The 18,752-nt window shown below is 39.3% G+C and overlaps 1 protein-coding gene across 2 annotated transcripts in view; it reads left to right on the plus strand.

Annotated features, from left to right (window-relative positions):
* The window catches only part of PLD5 (phospholipase D family member 5), a gene marked incomplete at both ends in the record, with an annotated part of 187,182 nt that overhangs the window by 66,683 nt on the left and 101,747 nt on the right, over positions 1-18,752 (plus strand). Inside the window, one exon of one of the 2 annotated variants that reach the window (XM_082306453.1) lies at positions 8,346-8,482. In XM_082306453.1, coding sequence (XP_082162579.1) covers positions 8,346-8,482 — 137 coding nt within the window. Of the gene's footprint in view, positions 1-8,345; positions 8,490-18,752 lie in introns of those variants that run through there. The other variant, XM_082306454.1, reaches the window with a different exon arrangement.

An 18,752-nucleotide genomic window follows, 5' to 3' on the forward strand; every position in this document is an offset into this window, starting at 1 on the left:
GTTATACCTTTCTCTAGCCCAGCAATTTTTACTTGCAGAATTCCTGGTGGAGTAATGGGTCTAATGCTAGCAGTGGTAAGAGTCCTTACTTAAAGGCTCCAGGTTTAAAGATGTGTAAAGAGGGTATAGAAATCCTGTTTACAGTGGGTTTTACTAATGAAGTGTTGATAGTATTCTGAATTGGTTATTCAGGCCAGGTTCAGATTGTTCAATACTACTTTTTTTTTTTTTTTTTTTTTTTTACTTTGTAGGAGACGCTGGATTTGAGTAGACTGTTATTTTTAGTGTAGACAAGGGCCTTTTTTTTTGGCGTTGCCAAACTATAATACTGTCTTATAGTATGCTGAAGACTGAGTCAATATATCATGGTGAGAAGTCAGGGCCCAATTTCGGGTAAATGGCACATGAACACTTAAACGTACTCAGGCTTTTCACTCCTTCTCTTATGCCAATTCTGGTCAACAAAATGCATTTGAGGTTAGTTGGCCATGTGCTGGAAACCCTTTTTTCTTACAGAGCTCATATTCTGCATGTTAATAGCTTTCTGTAATATAGCCCTTTTGTGGGGAGGAGGTTCAGATAAGTAACCCCTAAAGCCTTGGATTTCTTCCAAAGTAGTTTATTGGTTTTCTATTTATAGTAACGTGCCTGCCCATGTGTTATATGCCTGACCTGTTGAATCAAACATTTGTTCAGTGAAACCAACGCAGCAGCTTCACTGCGGGTGCGTGCTCAGGGCCCTCAACCCCTCTGTATACTACCGTGGCAGTGATTCCTCCCATCCCTCTCTCTGTGAGGCTGCATGCTGCTGAGCTGTGTGTGTGCTGGAAGGCAAAACTTTGGACCCTCTTTCCCTCAATAGAGGCACTAATTTGGGTCTTTCTTAGCCAAGTCTACCTTCATTCTGGATTTTGTAAAATGTCTGCGATAATTACATTTCTATAAATCTTTCTTTCAAATAGAGATTCAAAAGAATCTGGGCAGACAGTGTGACTTTTTATGCCTTGTTTGTTTGGAAAACACTGAAATTAAAGAATGTTGTTTGGAGAATTAACTCTTGAGTCTCTTCTTTCTGTGGTAACCATAGGACTAAGTATTTATTGTTGATTTTTCTCTAAACTGTCTCCATGCAGTCTTGAAAGGTGAAAAAAATGTGCCATTTTGAAGTAGAGATTAAAGATTATTTTTGCCTCGTATGCAGTACAAACATTATACCAGGATGTAGAGATGTAGGTCAACACAAGTGTCACATGATTGATTCATGTTCATGTTGTACTCTGCTATAACTTGTGGGTCCTTCTGTGGAAAAAGGAAACCATTTAAGAGTGTAGAAAATATGCCACGGGTTTGAGCAGTAGAATATATCTAGTCCTGTACTGTGTGTTTAACAGTGGCAACAGTGTGTCCCCCATCATCTCTGTTAGAGGGCACATTCCTGGCTGTTTTCTCTAGCATCTGCTCTGGACATGTTTTTGAAGGCTTTGTCTAATCTCTTTTGAAACCTGCTGCTGCTGTTTGCTTTCACAGCCTCCTGTGGCAACAAATTCCAGACGCTCAATATCCACTTCATAAAAAGTACTTTATCTTTTTGAAACTTAACTCCTACAAGTTTCAGTAAACATCCCCTATTTCTGGTATTGTGATACTTGGTGAATAATAATTTTGCCTTAATAATTTTACCTGATGCTCTTGTGATGATTTTGTACCCCTTGGTCGTATTTCTTCTCCTCTCCAAACTGTGGACTCCTACTTTTTTTTGGTCTGTCTTCCTAAAGCATCTGCTCCAGCCTCTTAATCATTTTGATTATCCTTTTTCCTAATGGTTTCTCAGTTCCTGTATCTGTGCAACTGATTGCTCCTGCCTGCTGGTAGCTCTTTTCTCTTCCCTAATTGAATTTTAACCTATTTTTCTCAACATGCCCCCTAAGTTGTCAAGATCATTTTGAAATTTTAATCTAGTCTTCCAGCATGCTTTCAATTTGCGCTGCTTTTGTTTTGATTGAAAACTTAATAAGCACATTTCATTTCTAGTCCATAATTCAGATTGTTAATGAAGACGTGAACAAAAACAGATATGGAGCAGAATCCTCTGAATCCCTTCTAAAACGTCCTCCCATTTTTTCAATAAGCATGATATTCCAACCAGCTTTACACCTCTTCTATGATAATCTGGACATAGTTTCTGTGGTTTGTAAGAAAGTTTTTATTCAAGATCAAAGTACATGTTATTTTCAGCTTCTCCAGCAGGATAACAGGGCTCGTGACTAGGAAAGATGGAAATCAAAATTGATTGATGTGACTTCTTCCTGACAAAATTTCTTATCTTCTAGGTGTTTACGTATAATAGCTTCATTACTTACTTGTTCAAGTATTTTCTGGAGATTGAAGTTAAAATAACTAGTTTGTTATTTCCCAACTTCTGTTGCCTGCCCACCTTTTTTTCTTAAATATGGGTAACATTTTTGCTTTTTCCAGTCTTCTGATGCTTCACTCATGCTCATGAGCATTTCAGAGGTAAGTACTAAAAGTTCTCTGTTAGCCTCAGCCGGTACCTTAAATATCCAAGCATGAAGCTCACTAGGCCCAGCCAATTTGAAAATATTTAACTTATTTTAGCAGTCTTAGATCAGTTCCTTCCTATTTTTGTTTAATAGGAATTTAAGTGTTGATTGGTACTAATCATACTAGCTGGGAGATTTAAGGCTGCAATGAAGATTACTATTGTATATGGGTCCCAGATTAATGGAAACAGTCTTTACAGTAATGTTTTTCTCTAGTAAACACGCATAATGATTTTAAGAACCAAGGTTAATCCAAGAATGACTGCTAACTCTTGAAGTCCAGTTCCTTGCTATCTTTGGCAAATGTACTGTAGCGTGCCATAAAACCCCACCCATAAGCAGAACTTTAAGAGCTGTTGAACAGGTTACCAGTGTTGAAGATGAGTGCTTTTGCTCTCACATTGGCGTTCAGACATGTCGCAGGAAAGAGCAGACTAGTGATATGATAGAAGATGTGTGAAAACCTACCTCTTGGAGCCTCTGTGGTTCTGACAAGCAGATAGGAACTCCGTATTACCATGCTGTATAAATATGACCTCCTTTATTCTTAAAATAAGTATAAAAATAAAGCGCTAGTTCAAAGCCATGACAAGTTTTGTTATGTGCTCAGTTTTCTCAGTAGATGCAGCATTGCAATTTCATGGCTCCTGTTTGGGGAGAGAAGGACGTTTTTGTACTGTATTGAGGGAAAAGTAAATTCCTGATTAAATATAGTGTGTTACAGAGATACCTATTGTTTGTGAAGAAACTGAAAGCTTTATGGGTCATTGAAGTGTTCTTAAGAGCTCTTGAGCAACGGGAGTGCAGTAAAGATGGAAGCCTTTTTCTTTCTTGTTCTCATTTTAAATTCTGCCTGGGTAGCACAGGCTCTGATGCAACCTGCAATAACTGACACAGACTATCCTTTTTCTTAATAATAAACAAACAGATAGGGTCCTTCTCAGATTAAAATCTAGTCTGAATAGTACTGCATTGCATACCCATTGTGTGGCTTTTGCTCTTTTTCTCACTCTTTACCTAGGGGTATAACAACATGAAAAATACCATGCTTTGTTTTAGTAAATATGCAGTGTTTTGGTGGATTTGTTTTAACGTAGTGTTTAAGCTAGATGAGGCAGGTGAAAGCATTTTGCTTATGAAATGGAAAATAGCAGCATTTTTGGTAGTCCTTGTTCCTGCAGGAGTTTCTTTCCCAATCTTCCATAAGCTCTGAAGAAATCTTTCTCTCATGCAGCAGAATTTCTGGGCTTACCGTAGACAGATCTCCACACTGTTAAGACTGAAATCTCAGCCGTGGTTGTCCTCCGACAGGTCCAGTCAAGCTAGTAGATGCTTTGGGCCTGGGCCTCTTAGCATCTCTAGCAGTCTTCAGATATGTAAGAGATTGCAGCAGGAAAGAATGAAATACTCTGTTCTCCGTTTTCAGCAAGTGTGGGAAGGAAAAAAAAATATATGGCAGCATAAGAGACTTAAATTAGGCTTCAGTAAGGTACTAACACGTGGGATGGGTTGCCTGAAGAGACTGTAGGATCTCTCTCAACTGGAGATTTTTAGGGACAGGTTAGACAAATATCTGTTAGAAGTAATATTTGTATAAATTAACCATGTATATGGCCAGATGGACTACATAAGCTTTAGATGTCCCTCCCGACCCTGTATTCCGTAATTAAGTGTTGAAGACTGAAAGCTTAAACACAGAGGGTTTTTAGGCTTTTCCTGAAGGAAGCAGGAGGATAGGTCTGGTAAGCTCTGAGGGATCCCAGTTACCAAGGGGATACACAACAACATAGCATGAAGCACACAGTCTGCCCAAGCCCAGCGACGCAAGAGTCTGAAGAGCGAATCTAACAGATTCCTTCTAGTCTGTCTATGGTGTGAGCTCTTCTATTTTGAATTCTTTCAAGAAGCCTGCTATTACTCGCACATGCACACACACATACACACAGGCATGCACGGATGCTGTAACAGAACAGTGACATGGTCTGTTCTAATCTATTTTAATTAGAAAAAGCCTATTTGAAAATTGGCTGCAATATGGCGTTAGTGCATGAAAATTAAGATTTGTTACCATTGTCAAAAGAAAGGATTGGAAAACTTGTTTGGTGCCAGTAGCTATTTTTTATTCTTTGTTTTCTAATATAAACATCAATTTGAATCTAAGCAATATTCAAATATTCATTTCTAATGTAATATGTAGATTTAAAAGCAATCAAAAAATCACTACTCAGCAGGAGTAATTCCAAGATGAACTGTAAAACCATTCAAAATCCTCCTTACTAGCTGTATAAATTTTTTTAAGTGGTCTTTACCTGACCCTTCAGACCTGTGACTAAGAATGTATCTGAATCTGAATCTGAATTCTCTCAGTGCCAGGAGGCACACAAGGCGCGAACATTGTTCTTCCACTTCGATCGGTCTGCGGCTGCGTGCTCTGGAGTCCCAAGGGCCACAGCGCAGTCTTCTGTTGGTTTTTTCCTCAAGACATGACCGATCCAGTTCCATCTCCTCCTCCTCACTTCATTACTGATTTTCTCCGTCTCCGAGTTGATGCTCGTCGTTTCTGCAACTTTTTATTTTTTTTTTTTTCCCGGGAGGAGGTAGTTGGCCTCCTGCCCAACCCCCATGACTTGGAGGGCCAGTGGTTTTTCTGTCAGGGTGGCCTTCCCTTAGGCTGCGTTGGTTCATGGCACCTTCTTTTATCCGGTGCACCCTCCAGAGAGGGATCCCCTATCCACCACCCAGGGGACGCGCCTTCTAGCCATGCAGCCCCAGCCGAAGGAATGATAAAAAAATAGTTCTATATTACTATATTAATCTAAGAATGTAGGGTTAGGAGAATTGCAAACTTGGAATTTTTGCTTTGTTTTGTTTAATATTTTTTGCTATCCTTAGTTCAAAGAAAAAGTACTATTGTCACAGTTTGATATGGTTCTTTTTTGTGTGTGGATTTAAAAGGTCCCCTACACTATTTGTAACCATACTGTTAAGCTGGTACTTATCAAAAAGTGAAATAACTAATCCTTTACATTTGTCAAAGACAAACGCATAATATAAAGGATCTGTGTAAATAAAGGCAGTAAATTAGATTTGTGCAGTTCTGTATTTCAGTGCTGGTAGAATAGCAGTGGTCTTACATTGTGCTCCTTATACTGAGCAGCAGTCAGTCAAACTGCAGGGCCTGACGAGCTGTACACATGCAGAACTGAAAGAACAGGGATTTAAACTTTATACAAATTTCAGCTACAACACGGAAGTCAAGAAGTCTTGAATAGGTTCCCCAAATTTATGTGGAATGGGAATTAAAGCTAGAATAGGAGGATCCATTCAGAATTATTTTGCCTTCCCTTTCCATACTCCTTGAACATAAAGACCTAGAAATTGCTACCATAAAATCTCCTGGTATTGAAGGAACTTAAGGCATCTGTTGCACCTGCCTTTTTTTTTCCCCCCTCCTTCTTATGATACCATACCATTTTTGATACACTGTAGGTTTTATATAGCTTTTGGCTTTTAAGTTTTAAGCTGGTTAAAAGGTTTTTAGGGCTATTTTATGACATGGGACGTGTGATAGAGGTAGTGTGGACTCCTTTTAATGAAACTTCTCTTGCTGCCTCCATGTGTGCTGGCCCAGCCTGAAAGGCTACCGTGGTCCCTGTTGGTTCAGTGACCCTGCAACTCTCTGTAGTTGTTCTGCTGCTTGCATGGTGGCGCAGCAAGAAGATGGGAGTTATTCCCTACAGACTCAGGGCTGTCCCCAGTGAGTAGAGTGGCTGCAGTTATCCTGTCTTTGGAGGAAAAAGAATGCTAGTGTTGCAAGCCGTGCTGGGTCACATCTCCTGCTCTTAGGGGCTGGAGACCGAGCCCTGGCTCTGTTTGGCTCACTGGTATGGGAGCAGCTTTGCTATCTTGCTGCCATGGTGATATGCTCAGCACTTGGAAGAAGCTGCATCAAACAGTTTCTGCAAATACACTTACAGAACTGTAAAAGTCTGCATGAGACAATGGTCATCTTAGCAAGAGTGTGAGCCATCCTGATGAAGACACGGCATAAAGCAGTGTCCCGGGTCTGAGTATCTCTTTATCTTTGGCACTTCTTAGTTTTTCTTGCCAGTAGCATGAGGCAGTGAGGCAATGTTTTAATATTTTTCTCTTAAGTCCTACTGTGCACCTGACTGCAGCCTTAGTTCTGGACACCCAAATGCAGTCATTTCTAATTCTTTTCATACCTTGCCATGATTATACCTAGCAGCAGAAAAAAAAGTCCTAATTTTATTTATTTCAGAAGTAGCCTCTGTAAATGCTTGAAGAAGATTTCCTTATGCTGCATTCCTGTAAGATTTTAGGTAATGTATTAGAAAACACAGATTTAAACATATATTTGAAATGTATAAAACTAATATGCATTATATTTAAAATACACATATAACCAAAGCGGCGTATTCAGTGTCACTGTTAGGTAAAAGGATACATTTCTCACTAAATTTCAGAAAAGTTGTTCCTGTTTCTCTGAAGAATTTGTTTGCTGTGTTTTAGATTTTCACAGACTGAAATAAAATGCTTATATCTGATTTGTTCTGAAATGCATGAGCTTGTTTCTTCTGGGATGTGCACTAGTTCGGAAGTTTTGGAAGCTTATTTAAAAAAAAAAAAAGTCAGGCCTTTTCTTTATGCATACTGGAAAACATTCTTATTACTCTGAAACTTATTACCTCTTAAATGAAATGTCAGGAACAATGGAAATACTATGATGTTGGTTTTCAGCTGCAAGCGTGACATTGCTTCCTTTCCCTTACACTTTTCCTTCTTTCCCATATACTTTCCCACTTTCCCATTCTTTTATAAAGCTTTTTTTCTTTATGTAAAATTTTAATTACAGGGCAATAATGAAAACTAAGCAAATAACTATGGCAATGGAAGTTAGAGTTTCATATTTATATATATATGTGTGGTTTTGTGCAAATTTTCTTCAGTAGAAAAATACACACTATACTTGTTTGAACATTTGGTTTCAGAATAAAATATACTTTACATTCATGCAGCTATGTAAATTGCATGTCAGGAGATTGTCTTTAGGAGGTTTACACGGTTGTATCTGATTTAGTGCTGCAGGATTTCATATTGTAGAATAAGGTAGTGCTATTCCACGTTTTAATATTTAATCTGAGATGCAGAAAGCATTGCCTATCATATTGAGCAACAGTCTCCCATTGTTTCCTTGAATCCCATCTATCATCTGTGAATTTGTTTTCCTTATAAGTACTGTGGGGCAAGGACTTGCCAAAGTGTCTCAGTTGCTGTGACAATCATAGTAAGAATGTCAGTTACTTTGTGTAGCAATAAAAAAATTACTTTGATCTTCAGTGTTCTTGCAATGATGTGTTTTATTTCAGCCAAACACAACAAAACTCTCAAGACTTTTGAGTGCCATCCTAAGTGTGTACTTTATCTGTGAGGTGCAATCAGAAAATACGTAGTTAATGTAAGAATCATTATTTTAATGCATAATGCTTTCCTTGTGGTACAAACAGAAAACAGTTTAAGTTATGAATATTATTTGTGACATGAATTGTTTAGCAATGTCTGAGAGATTTAAAATACATCTCAAGGTGATACCTGAAGGACAGTTTTGAGAGTGTTTTCATCCTGAGGTGTGTTTCATGTTGACAGCTATGGCAGTAAGATCTTCAAAGAATTTTAGATCTTATGTAAAAGTTTTAGAGTCTCAGGTCATTGACTGGAGTATGCTCACGCCATTAAAACTTTTTTAATCTTAATCTCTTTCAGTCCCAGCAAAGATGCATTGTGATCTTTGCACTGGTATGCTGCTTTGCAATTCTGGTTGCACTGATATTTTCGGCAGTGGATATTATGGGAGAAGATGAGGATGGACTCTCAGAAAAGAACTGTCAAAATAACTGTCGGTAAGAGGTAACAAACAAAACTTCTCTTTTGGGGTGCACAAGAACATATGTGTGTTATATAATGGCATGCAGTAATTACCATAGTCCTGTGGTGTAATTAGGAAGAGTAGGTAACAGAGGAAGAAATGGTTTCTTGTTTTGAGTTTCTGGTTTTGGAGGTTGGTTTGACAAAATAAAGCACACTTTTTGAAGTTATTTTTGGTGGTGTGTTTTGAGCAAGACCCTTGTGTTATTTCAATTATTTTGTAAGCCTGGGTCAGAGCCTATTAAATTTCAGTAGATGAGTACTGAGGTGGTTCACATAATTCCCAATTCTGTCATGTCTTTCTTTCATCAAGACCTTTTTTCTTTCTTTTGTATAGGGGGACCTTTTATGTATTCCTGTTTGTTGCACTCCCCTAATAGACACAGTGGCTTACCTAGAAACTGAAGAAAGTTAGTGATATGGTCAGAAAGACTGGAGTATTGACTATGTTGGATTAAGATTTGCTTCAGACACCTGCCACCTACACCACCTGTGTATACTTTTAACTTTAGATTTAAGTAGGTGATTAGATTTTTTTGGGCCTTTCATTTCGAGACTCTGAATTTCCTTTTGCTGCTCCTCACTGTTGGGTTTCTCCATGGATCTGTTCATCAGTGATGATCAGTGCTTTTCCTGCATGGTGTCATCCAAGGTCCTCTTCTGTCCACCAGTAAATCTGATTTAACAAACATTTGTGGACTTTATTCACAGTTGTATTCTGCTTTTTTTCAAGGCTTTAACTTGTATATAGAACACCATCTCTGATTAATTTTGTGGAAAACCAGTCATCCTTAAATAATTTCTCAGAAATCCATTCTAATCTGATCAGGGAATTGCTGGAGTGGGAAGGGGCCTCTGGGCATCCTCCAGTCCATTCCCCCGCTCAGAGCAGGGCCAGCTACAGCAAGTTGCTCAGGGATGTGCAGAATCGACTTTGCATAGCTCCGAGGGTGGACTCCACAGCCTTCCTGGGCAACCTGTTCCACTGTTTGTACAGAATCTACCCAGCTACCAACGGCTGGGTATACAGTGAGTTGGAGATAATTGGTATTTATTTTTTAGAATATCTAATGAAAAATTAATGTTTCTTTTGAGCCTTTTCTCCTTATTTCTGCTATTCTTTGTTGATTTTATGTGAAAACTCTTTGGGGACACTGCCTTTCTATGCTGCACCTGTCACAGTGCAGTCAGCAGCAATTCACAATCCAGCAAATAGGATTATGTTTTTGCAATTATACTGGATTTTTACAATAATTTTTACATGCTGATTAAAAAAGGGGGGGGGGGGAAGATTCTTTAAATTTGTAGCCCTTTTCAAATAGGACATACCTGCAGCATCAGGTAGCTTTGCCCTGAAACCAACCATCCTTCTGGCACTTTTTTCCCAGCATTGTTTTGTTTTTGTAAAATGGCTTGGCCCTAATCTGTTCACGTTCTTGTACACCTACAGTTCTGGGCAGCTTTCTAATATCTTGTCTGAATTTTCTAGAGTTCAGCTAGCTTTCCTTTCCCCATCAGGGTCTTAGGTATTCTTCACTGTGAGTTGTTGCCTTCCAAAATTTTTAAAGACACCGCATGTGTCACCTCTACACCCACTATCTCCTTGTGTAAATCTTTGACAGAACTAGGTCAGATGAGGGGGAAGTCTTTCTGCTCATTGGCTTCAATGTGGTGCACAGGACTTCAACACACGCAACAACTACTGCACCATGTTTTCCTCTTAGCTGTATCAACTAGTGGCTCCCATTTTGTTCTGGGTAGCTGCATAGGCCTAGCCAAGGAAGAACTGAATCTTCTTCACTTTGTATTCTTCAAATGGAAAAAAAATCAGAGTGGGAGTGATGTACAGTGCTACGGAAAACCGGGATGTTATTTTTTCCGCGTGTAAGAGATTAATTGCTTTTGTCTCTCTGTGTGGGTTATGCCAGTCTGGCTTTCCAAAGAACACTCACCTTTGCTCAGTTTTTTTTTGGTTAGTGTGTGTCGTTCTTGTCTCTCCTGGACTGTGTTAGAGAGCCGGGAGTAAATCCAGCACATTGACTTTAAACGTAAGAGTCAATGAAACTGCTCTGCATTTACAGTGATAAAAGTGATCTCAGACCCCAGCTCTATTTTAAGATGCCTTTTACAGAGTGAATCAAGTGCGTGATCTGGCTACTAATGCCTGAACCAGAAGGCACATCAATGCTGTGTGTATAAACTGCCTAAACCATTTCTAATAACAGCATCCAAGTGCTGGCAGCTGCTACCTGCTAACATTCAGTCCTTCTCTACATCATGAAACTGGGCTCCTTTATGTGTTAAATATATTGCAGACTTAACTGAAGTGCTGTAAGATCAATTGCTGCCTGTGGCATATATTTAGTACTTGGGGTAAGCACTTTTAATAAGTAAGACAAGAATTATTGAATTCTTATATTTCTGCTGTGTGAGTGCTTTCACTGAAATTCAGGAACTGGCGCTTACATTTGCAGGATGTGCTGAGACAGAATGCTAATAGATGGTCCTTTTTTTTTTTTTTTTTTTAATGAAATAATTGTCAAATACAAGTTTACATATATGATCCCAGAATTCTTTTTTGTTTTTAATTGATTGAATTTGTGAAGAATCTTGATGGGAAAGGGTGCTATTGATTTGAGAACTTCACTGATGGTTTGTTAAAGGCTTTTGTCTTCTGAAAATCAATTTCATTTCTGTCTTTTTATTTTAAAGGAAAATATGTCTAAAATAGAGCTGTGGTCTAGAATAGTTTTTGGCTAGAAATTTTCGGCACATGTGCCAAAAAATAGCAAGTGAGAATTTTTTTAAAAGAGAGAGAGAGAGAAAGAGAGAGTAAAAGGAAGACATTTTTAGAAGTTCTAGAGCTTTTTGTAGCCTAAGAGAGGAATCATTGAGGTATGGTGCAAGTAGTATTTTCCAGTAAAGCCTACATCTTTTTTTGTTGTTGTGATTGTATTGTTGTTCACAAATATAAATGCAGCCTTTCTGATCTGCTTGTTGTAATTCAACATGAGGTTCCTCTTCTGTTAATCATGCCTTAAACTCTTATTACATAAGGAATACTTACTGCATATGTTGCCAAAAAGACCTTCCTCTTTACTGATGTATTTATTTCTCTTGGGAGCTTTGTAACAAAAACAAGTCAGGGAAGTGGAAAAGCAGGCTTTTTTGCATGTCTTCACCAATTGCTAAAGGGATTGTTGCCACCCATCTAAAAGGGTACATAGGAAATAGCACTTTTTGAAAAAATTAAAATATGTTTGAAACTAAAATTATGAATTATGATTTGTAATCTTTGAGCTTCTTGCTGAAAAACTCAGCCTGCGGTTGAGAACTGAAATGCATCTTGCCTTACAGGTCATTTGTGACTACTACAATGTGAAGTCAGATTGCTGTAGGCTGCAAACCTTTTCCCATTTTGCTTGTTACATGGAGGAACTGAGTAGAATATTCAAGACAAACTTGAATATTTTGAGATTTAACTAAGAAATGACTGAAATTAATTTTTTTGTCTTGTGATGTGTAGATTCAGAAACTTGAGATTCTTTTAGCCTGTTTTGCATGTTGTGATCCAAAAACTCAAATAGGTAATTTAAAAGAATTTACAACCGTGTCCTAATAATTGGGGGCAAATATTAGGGCAAATAAATGTACTTCACAGGTTAATTACCAAGCGCCACTGTAAAAATTAGTGTCTTCTACTGATACATACCTTGCAATTCAAATAAAAAGCAGAAGGGGAGATGGGGAAAGGTCTGTAAAACTTATCAGGCAGACAAATTTTGGCTTCAGAATTGAAATTAGAATCTGAACTCTACTGACTAGAAAACTGTATTGATTTAGATGAAATAATGCTGTTGGTACTTATTTACACTGTCCCATATAACTTTCATACTGTGAATTATATGTGGAGAGACTGGCTGACTGAAAGTAGTCTTTTTATTTCATTTTTTTACAACTGGACCAGGTCTGCTAAGAGGCAGCTTTTTACTTCAGAGGATGCTGTACACTCGTGGCTTCATTCCACAAAATTCTATTTCGGAATGCTGGACTTAAAAAATACAAATGGCTTTTGACCCTTCCTATTAAAAGGAATGTCAGCTGATTGACATTTAAGGAATAAAAAAAAGTACTAATGACTGTGAAAAGTTGAGTTTTTGCAGTTTGTGCTTGGTATGAGATACAAATAATTCTCTTGAGACATCCACATTAATGTTGTTAGGCAGCCCTGATGGATGAGCCTGGTTAAGAGGATATGCTTAGCAGTCTGGGAATTTTGCCTGTCTTGCTGTGGGTCCATTAGACACAGAATCTATAAAATTTGATTATTGTAATTTGAAAATAGTACTTTTTAATGGCTGATCTATTGTGAATAAATCTTGGCTAGCCACTGACGTAATGTCAGTCAAGACTTACTTGGCTTTGTTGAAACTGGCTGGTAAACTCTAAAAATGGCAATCTGGGAAACAGAAGAAATTACAACTATTAAGAGATGGTCTCTGTTATCCAAAGTGTTTGATCCAAGGTCATTTTGATTTATTACCAGTAACTTCAGCTGTTCAATATGCCTTTTCTGCTTGTTGCTGCTGATAGTTATGCTAGGGTTCCTACAGAGCTTGCACATGCCCTTAATTGTCCTTGTCTCACTGGCTTTTCCAGTATCCATTGAAGCGGTAGTAGCTTCATAGCTGGCATAGCTCCTGCCTCTGGCTGTGGGTTTGGCCCCGTCTCTTGAGAGGGGCTAAGGAACAGCAAGATGGAAGAGGAAGCGATGGTAGCTACTTTCCATGGTTCCCAAGTTTAGGGTGTACTAAAACTGTTGTCATAAAGAATTTTTTTTTTTTTTTCTTTTCAATTTTTGCCTTTCTCTGATGGCAATTGGAGAATTTTCTTGGGGGGGGGGGGGGGGGGGGGTGTTTTCAAGGTGGATTCTGTCTTGCATTCTGTTCCAGTGACGGTTTTGCTATTTTGATCATTTCTCTTGTCCTCAGAGTAATATATAATGAAGGCACTTGTTCTTTTGTGTTTGGATTTGTGTTGGAGGAATTTGCTTTTCTGTATGACATGAGTGGCAAAGCTATTTAGTTCACTTGGTAATTGTAGGGAGGCTTTGACCAATTCTTCCTTATAGCAAGTAGGTGGTGATATTTAGGCAGTGTTTGTGTTTGCTTTGGAAATTGTTTGGATTGTTCTGGATAAGGGTTTGTATCCTCTATAATTTCGGTATCCTGCAGAAGAGCTGAATCTTACTGTTGAAATGCTAAGCTTTAGGCCTCAACAGTACCCTGCAGCACTGAGTTCCAGAGATTAAATCTAATTGTATACAATAATAATTTATATTGATCAGTTATTATGCATTGCATGCGTTGCTTTCAATTTCATTAGATGTCTCCTTATTCTTGGGGTGTGAGAGACAGCCCACAATTGGAGCCCACAACTGATTTTTTTCTGTTGCTTTATAAATCTTTCCTTCAACTCCTCTCTGCTATTTCGCCAAGTAGGGTTTTGCAGCACTATTAAGTAAGCATACTGCAGCACATGCTTACATTGGTTTACCTTGGAAGTGCTGTGCCCCTGTGTGATTGTGGGGGAGACTTTCTCTGCGCTGCGTGGGTTCTGAACATAGCAAGGTTTATATTGACTGATTTCTATTTAATAAACAAACTATGACAGGCATAATAATTAAATGTCTAAACAGAACAAGATGCTCAGATTTTGAAAACAAGCCTGTTAAAGAGCAACTGAAGATTTCTATTTACAAAACACTTATGCCACTTGGCCTAAAAATGCCTCCTGTGAACACAATGGACAAGGGGATTGAGTGCACCCTCAGTAAGCTGGCAGACAACACCAAGTTGGGTGGGAGTGTTGATCTGCTGGAGGGTAGGAGGGCCCTACAAGAGGGATCTGGACAGGCTGGATCGATGGCCCGGGGCTAACTGTATGAGGTTCAACAAGGCTCAGTGCCGAGTCCTGCACTTGGATCACAACAACCCCATGCAACGCTACAGGCTTGGGGAAGAGTGGCTGGAAAGCTGCTTGGTGGAAAAGGACGTGGGGGTGTTAGTCGACAGCTGGCTGAATATGAGCTAGCAGTATGCTCAGGTGGCCAAGAGGGCCAATGGCATCCTGGCTTGTATTAGAAATAGCGTGGCCAGCAGGACTAGGGAAGTGATCATCCCCCCTGTACTCGGCACTGGTGAGGCCGCACCTCGAGTACTGTGTTCAGTTTTGGGCCCCTTGCTACAAGAAGGACGTCGAGGTGCTGGAGCGTGTCCAAAGGCGGCCAACGAAGCTGGTGAAGGGTTGAGAGCACAAGTCTTATGAGGAGCGGCTGAGGGAGCTGGCATTGTTTAGCCTGGAGAAAAGGAGGCTGAGGGGAGACCTTATTGCTCTCTACAACTACCTGAAAGGAGGTTGTAGTGAGGTGGGGGTCGGTCTCTTCTCCCTAGTAACAAGCAATAGGATGAGAGGAAATGGCCTCAAGTTGCAACAGGGGAAGTTTAGGTTGGATATTAGGAAAAACTTCTTCACCGAAAGGGCAGTCAGGCCTTGGAACAGGCTGCCCAGGGAAGCGGATGAGTCCCTGTCCCTGGAGGTATTTAAAAGACGGGTAGATGTGGTGCTTAGGGACATGGTTTAGTGGTGGACTTGGCAGTGCTAGGTTAACGGTTGGACTTGATGATCTTAAAGGTCTTTTCCAACCTAAATGATTCTATGATGACTGTTGTCATCTTGTTTTGGGGTAATGGAGAGAATGAGCTATAAAACCACTTTTTTTTTAAGATGATCCCTATTTGTAGTCATTTTTATTTTTGCATCAAAAGAAGGAATACCCTTACAATTGAAGTTTCTATGGCTGGACACTGCAAAGAGCTGGTGGGCCTCCTGCAAAGGCATTCAAAGTCCTGAGCCAGGGAGAGAAATCAGTAATTCAACAAACTTGCACAAGAGGAAGCTCTACCTTTCCTACCTTTTATTTTTCATTTTCAAATAATGTATTTCAATTGAAAAGATACCGTATTAACAGTTCCTCAGTATACGTACCTGCACTGATACAAAAAAACGGTTCAATTTGTTTGTTTTGCATTTATGTTCAGCTATAAAGAATGTCTTCACAAATTAAAAAAGGAGTGCCAAAACTCATGATCTGTTTAGATCTTATTCTGTTTGCATTACTGCCAGTAAATAGTTCATCACCACTTACATTGTTTTGAATAGGTCTGGGCTTCAACTCGTTTTGTCTAAATGCACAAACCATTCTTTTTCTCCTACTCTTTGTTCAGTTAAATCTAACGGTTTCCTCTGGAGTTTAGGGCAGAGTGCTTTAGAGTCTCCTTAAGGCAGCTTTTCCTGTCATGCTAGGCGTTGTTTAGGTTGTAATACAGTGATTGACATATTTTGTATTCTTGGAAGCCCTATGTTTAAGTATGTGTTTGTTTCTCCTTTCATGACTCAGAATTTGTGAACTCACATCAGAGAAAATGTTCCAACTTTAACAGAAATCAAATTCCTATTACTTTAAGGTTCCTCAGTAAGGTAGGTGGGATAAAGGAACAATTCATGCAGTAGAGTAGCTTTTCTCCTGTGTAGCTTGCTGGTGTTTCTCTATGATCAAATCTCCCTCTCGTTTTTCTTTTTCCCTTTTCTTTTCTTTTTAACTTAATGAGTTCAGAAAACTGAAATTACTTCATCCCAGCAGGACTCATAAGATTCCCAATGTCATTTTCTTTACCAGATTGTAAGCCTACTCTAAACAGAGTTATTAAATCAAAAATTACTGGTCATTCTCGTGATCTTGAAGACTGATTCGCAACATTTCAGAGAGGTTTTTATTCTGCCTGGAGAGAATAGTGATCCAACTTAGTAAAGCTCACTGATAAATCTTTCTTCCTTTCCTCTGTGGGAAAAGCATTAAAAGTGGCTAAAATTTGTAGCAGAATCTGTCTGAATTCATACTCCGTTTCAGGGTGACTTGTTCATTCAGCCAGGGCTGACTTTGCATCAGATCCTAGCAAGCAGCTGTTCCAGTGACACCATTTATTTTTAATTGCTTCTCCACCCTCAGAGCAATATATAAAAAAGGTACTTATTATCCTGTCAGCTTACAGTAGTGTTGAGTTCTGTGTCTAATCCTATGATGGTACTGTGAGTGTCCTCTCAGCTAGCGTGATTTTATACTCCTCGAGTACAAGTGTAACATGCTAGATGCTGCCTTTGGTGACCTGCTGAGTACATGGCTGGGTCTGCCTCCCAGAGCAGTGCCGCAGTTATGAAAAAGCAGCTGTGGTGCCCACTGAAGCCTAAGCGTTATGCCAGAGCTGTTGGTACTGTTTGGCTGGGTGAGCTGGAGCTGACTGTCTCTTTCAGCCGCATGCAGCGCACATTTTGCCAGTTGTAGCACTGAGGTCGTAGTCAGACAGCAGCGGGTCTTGATATTAATGCCCTGCTGGGAGGCATGGAGGAGAATTAATGGTTGAGGTTTGTTAGGTCTGTTTTTTTCAGATGCTCTGTACATGTTTCAGGATGATATACTTGGGTGAAACGTAGGGGATTTTCTTTGTTATTCTGAAGATTTTCTTCCCGATTTGTTTTCCTCTTAGTAACACAGGGGTTCTGATACAGGTGGAGCCAGAGGCACCTGTCTGTGGTCTCTCATATGGTCTCCCGATGTCCATGTCTCCCTAGTTAGTCAGAGCATCGCTGTCTGTGAGTAACGCTTTAGATACAAAGTATTCTTGTATGTTGGGCAGCTGAACCTCTCAGTTTATGACCTTTGTTAATCAGGAAAGTATGAGTTTGCTTCCTTTTTTCAGCTTACCCCCATCCAGTTGTCTTGACCAAGAGGAAAAAATGCATTGGAGTTTGATCCATTTTATTACCATTACTATTTTTTCATGTTATATTTTAGGTTTTTTTCATAATGAATTTGTTTCCTGTCAACCTGACTAAAAAACAGAAAAATAATGCACAAATACCAGCCTTGGCGTCTGCCAGATGCAATTCCTTATCTGTCATTTAATCTCTATTTAGTGACCAGTCCTTTCCAAACAAGACTGTTGCAAAATTATGATACAGCTCAAAGGGAGTTTTCATGACTGACAGCATCATAATTTGGTATGTTTAAATATGGTTTCTTCACATACTAAGTGTTGAAATGGCTCTTCTAAGAGCCATCAGTGATTTGCATGCCTTCTGATATGAGGGGGAGGATTCATCTTGCCTCAGACTAAACTTCTGATGGATATTTAATGGCACATTAGAAGTGTTGGCTTTGACTTTTACTGTTTTTCTAGATCTGCTTGGAACTCTCAGAATAAATGTTGTAGTCATACATGTGAGCACAGATGATGATCTGGTATCTTTTGTCAATTTGGCAGGTATTGATCTTCATTGATGTCCCAACATATTTCTTTAAAAAACCTGTTGGGAAAATGAGTTTTTAGTTTTCTTTGTTGTCATTTATGAAATAGCTCCTCAAGTCAGCTGGATTTGGATCAGTCCTCTAAAATAATAAATTTTAGAGCTCAGCTTCTACTGGCTTGAATATTGGAGAAAAATGCAGTTTTACCAATAGCTTAGAAAATATGAATGTGCGTAAGTTTCATAACTAATCACAAAACTTTAAAGAGTGAATGTGCCACCAGCATGAGGAGGGCAGCCACCATTTGGTTTTTGTTCAAACACTGTCAAAACTACTAGTCCTTTTTCCACCCAGTTTTGGGTCACTTCTGTCAGCTTGGCAGTGCATTTTTTGCACTTCATTACAGGTGCTGGTGGAGAGTCGACAGACTTATGGTTTAATAAAGGCACTAGAGGGTGCTAGGGGTGATGTATTTTGGGCAATGGAGGCTGAAGTACTGGACTAGAAGTGTCTTCTCAAGCATGCAGCCAGTGTTACTGGCATGGTGACAGTATCCAAGAGCTGCCCCATCTGGTGCGTTTTACGGATGTATGTGAGCCACCTTAAAGTTATCCTACCACCTTCCAGTCTGGGGCAAAGACAGGCTGTCACAACCTGGAGCCAGTTCATCACTATAGCAACTTTGGGGAATGGTATGGGAAAGCAGTAGAGATGTAACCTCTGTATGACATCAGACACTATTCTTTTTCCTAGTGACTCATCTGCTTGCATGTGAAAAGAGAGCTGTTCAGGACTGACTAGAAAGGAGAAAACAGTGAGGTGCTCAAAGTTGCTCTTGAGAAGAGTCACACAAATATCTGGGATGAGCAGCCAAGTGATTC

The sequence above is a fragment of the Platalea leucorodia genome (assembly GCF_965183815.1).
Source record: "Platalea leucorodia genome assembly, chromosome: 3".
NCBI lineage: Eukaryota > Metazoa > Chordata > Aves > Pelecaniformes > Threskiornithidae > Platalea > Platalea leucorodia.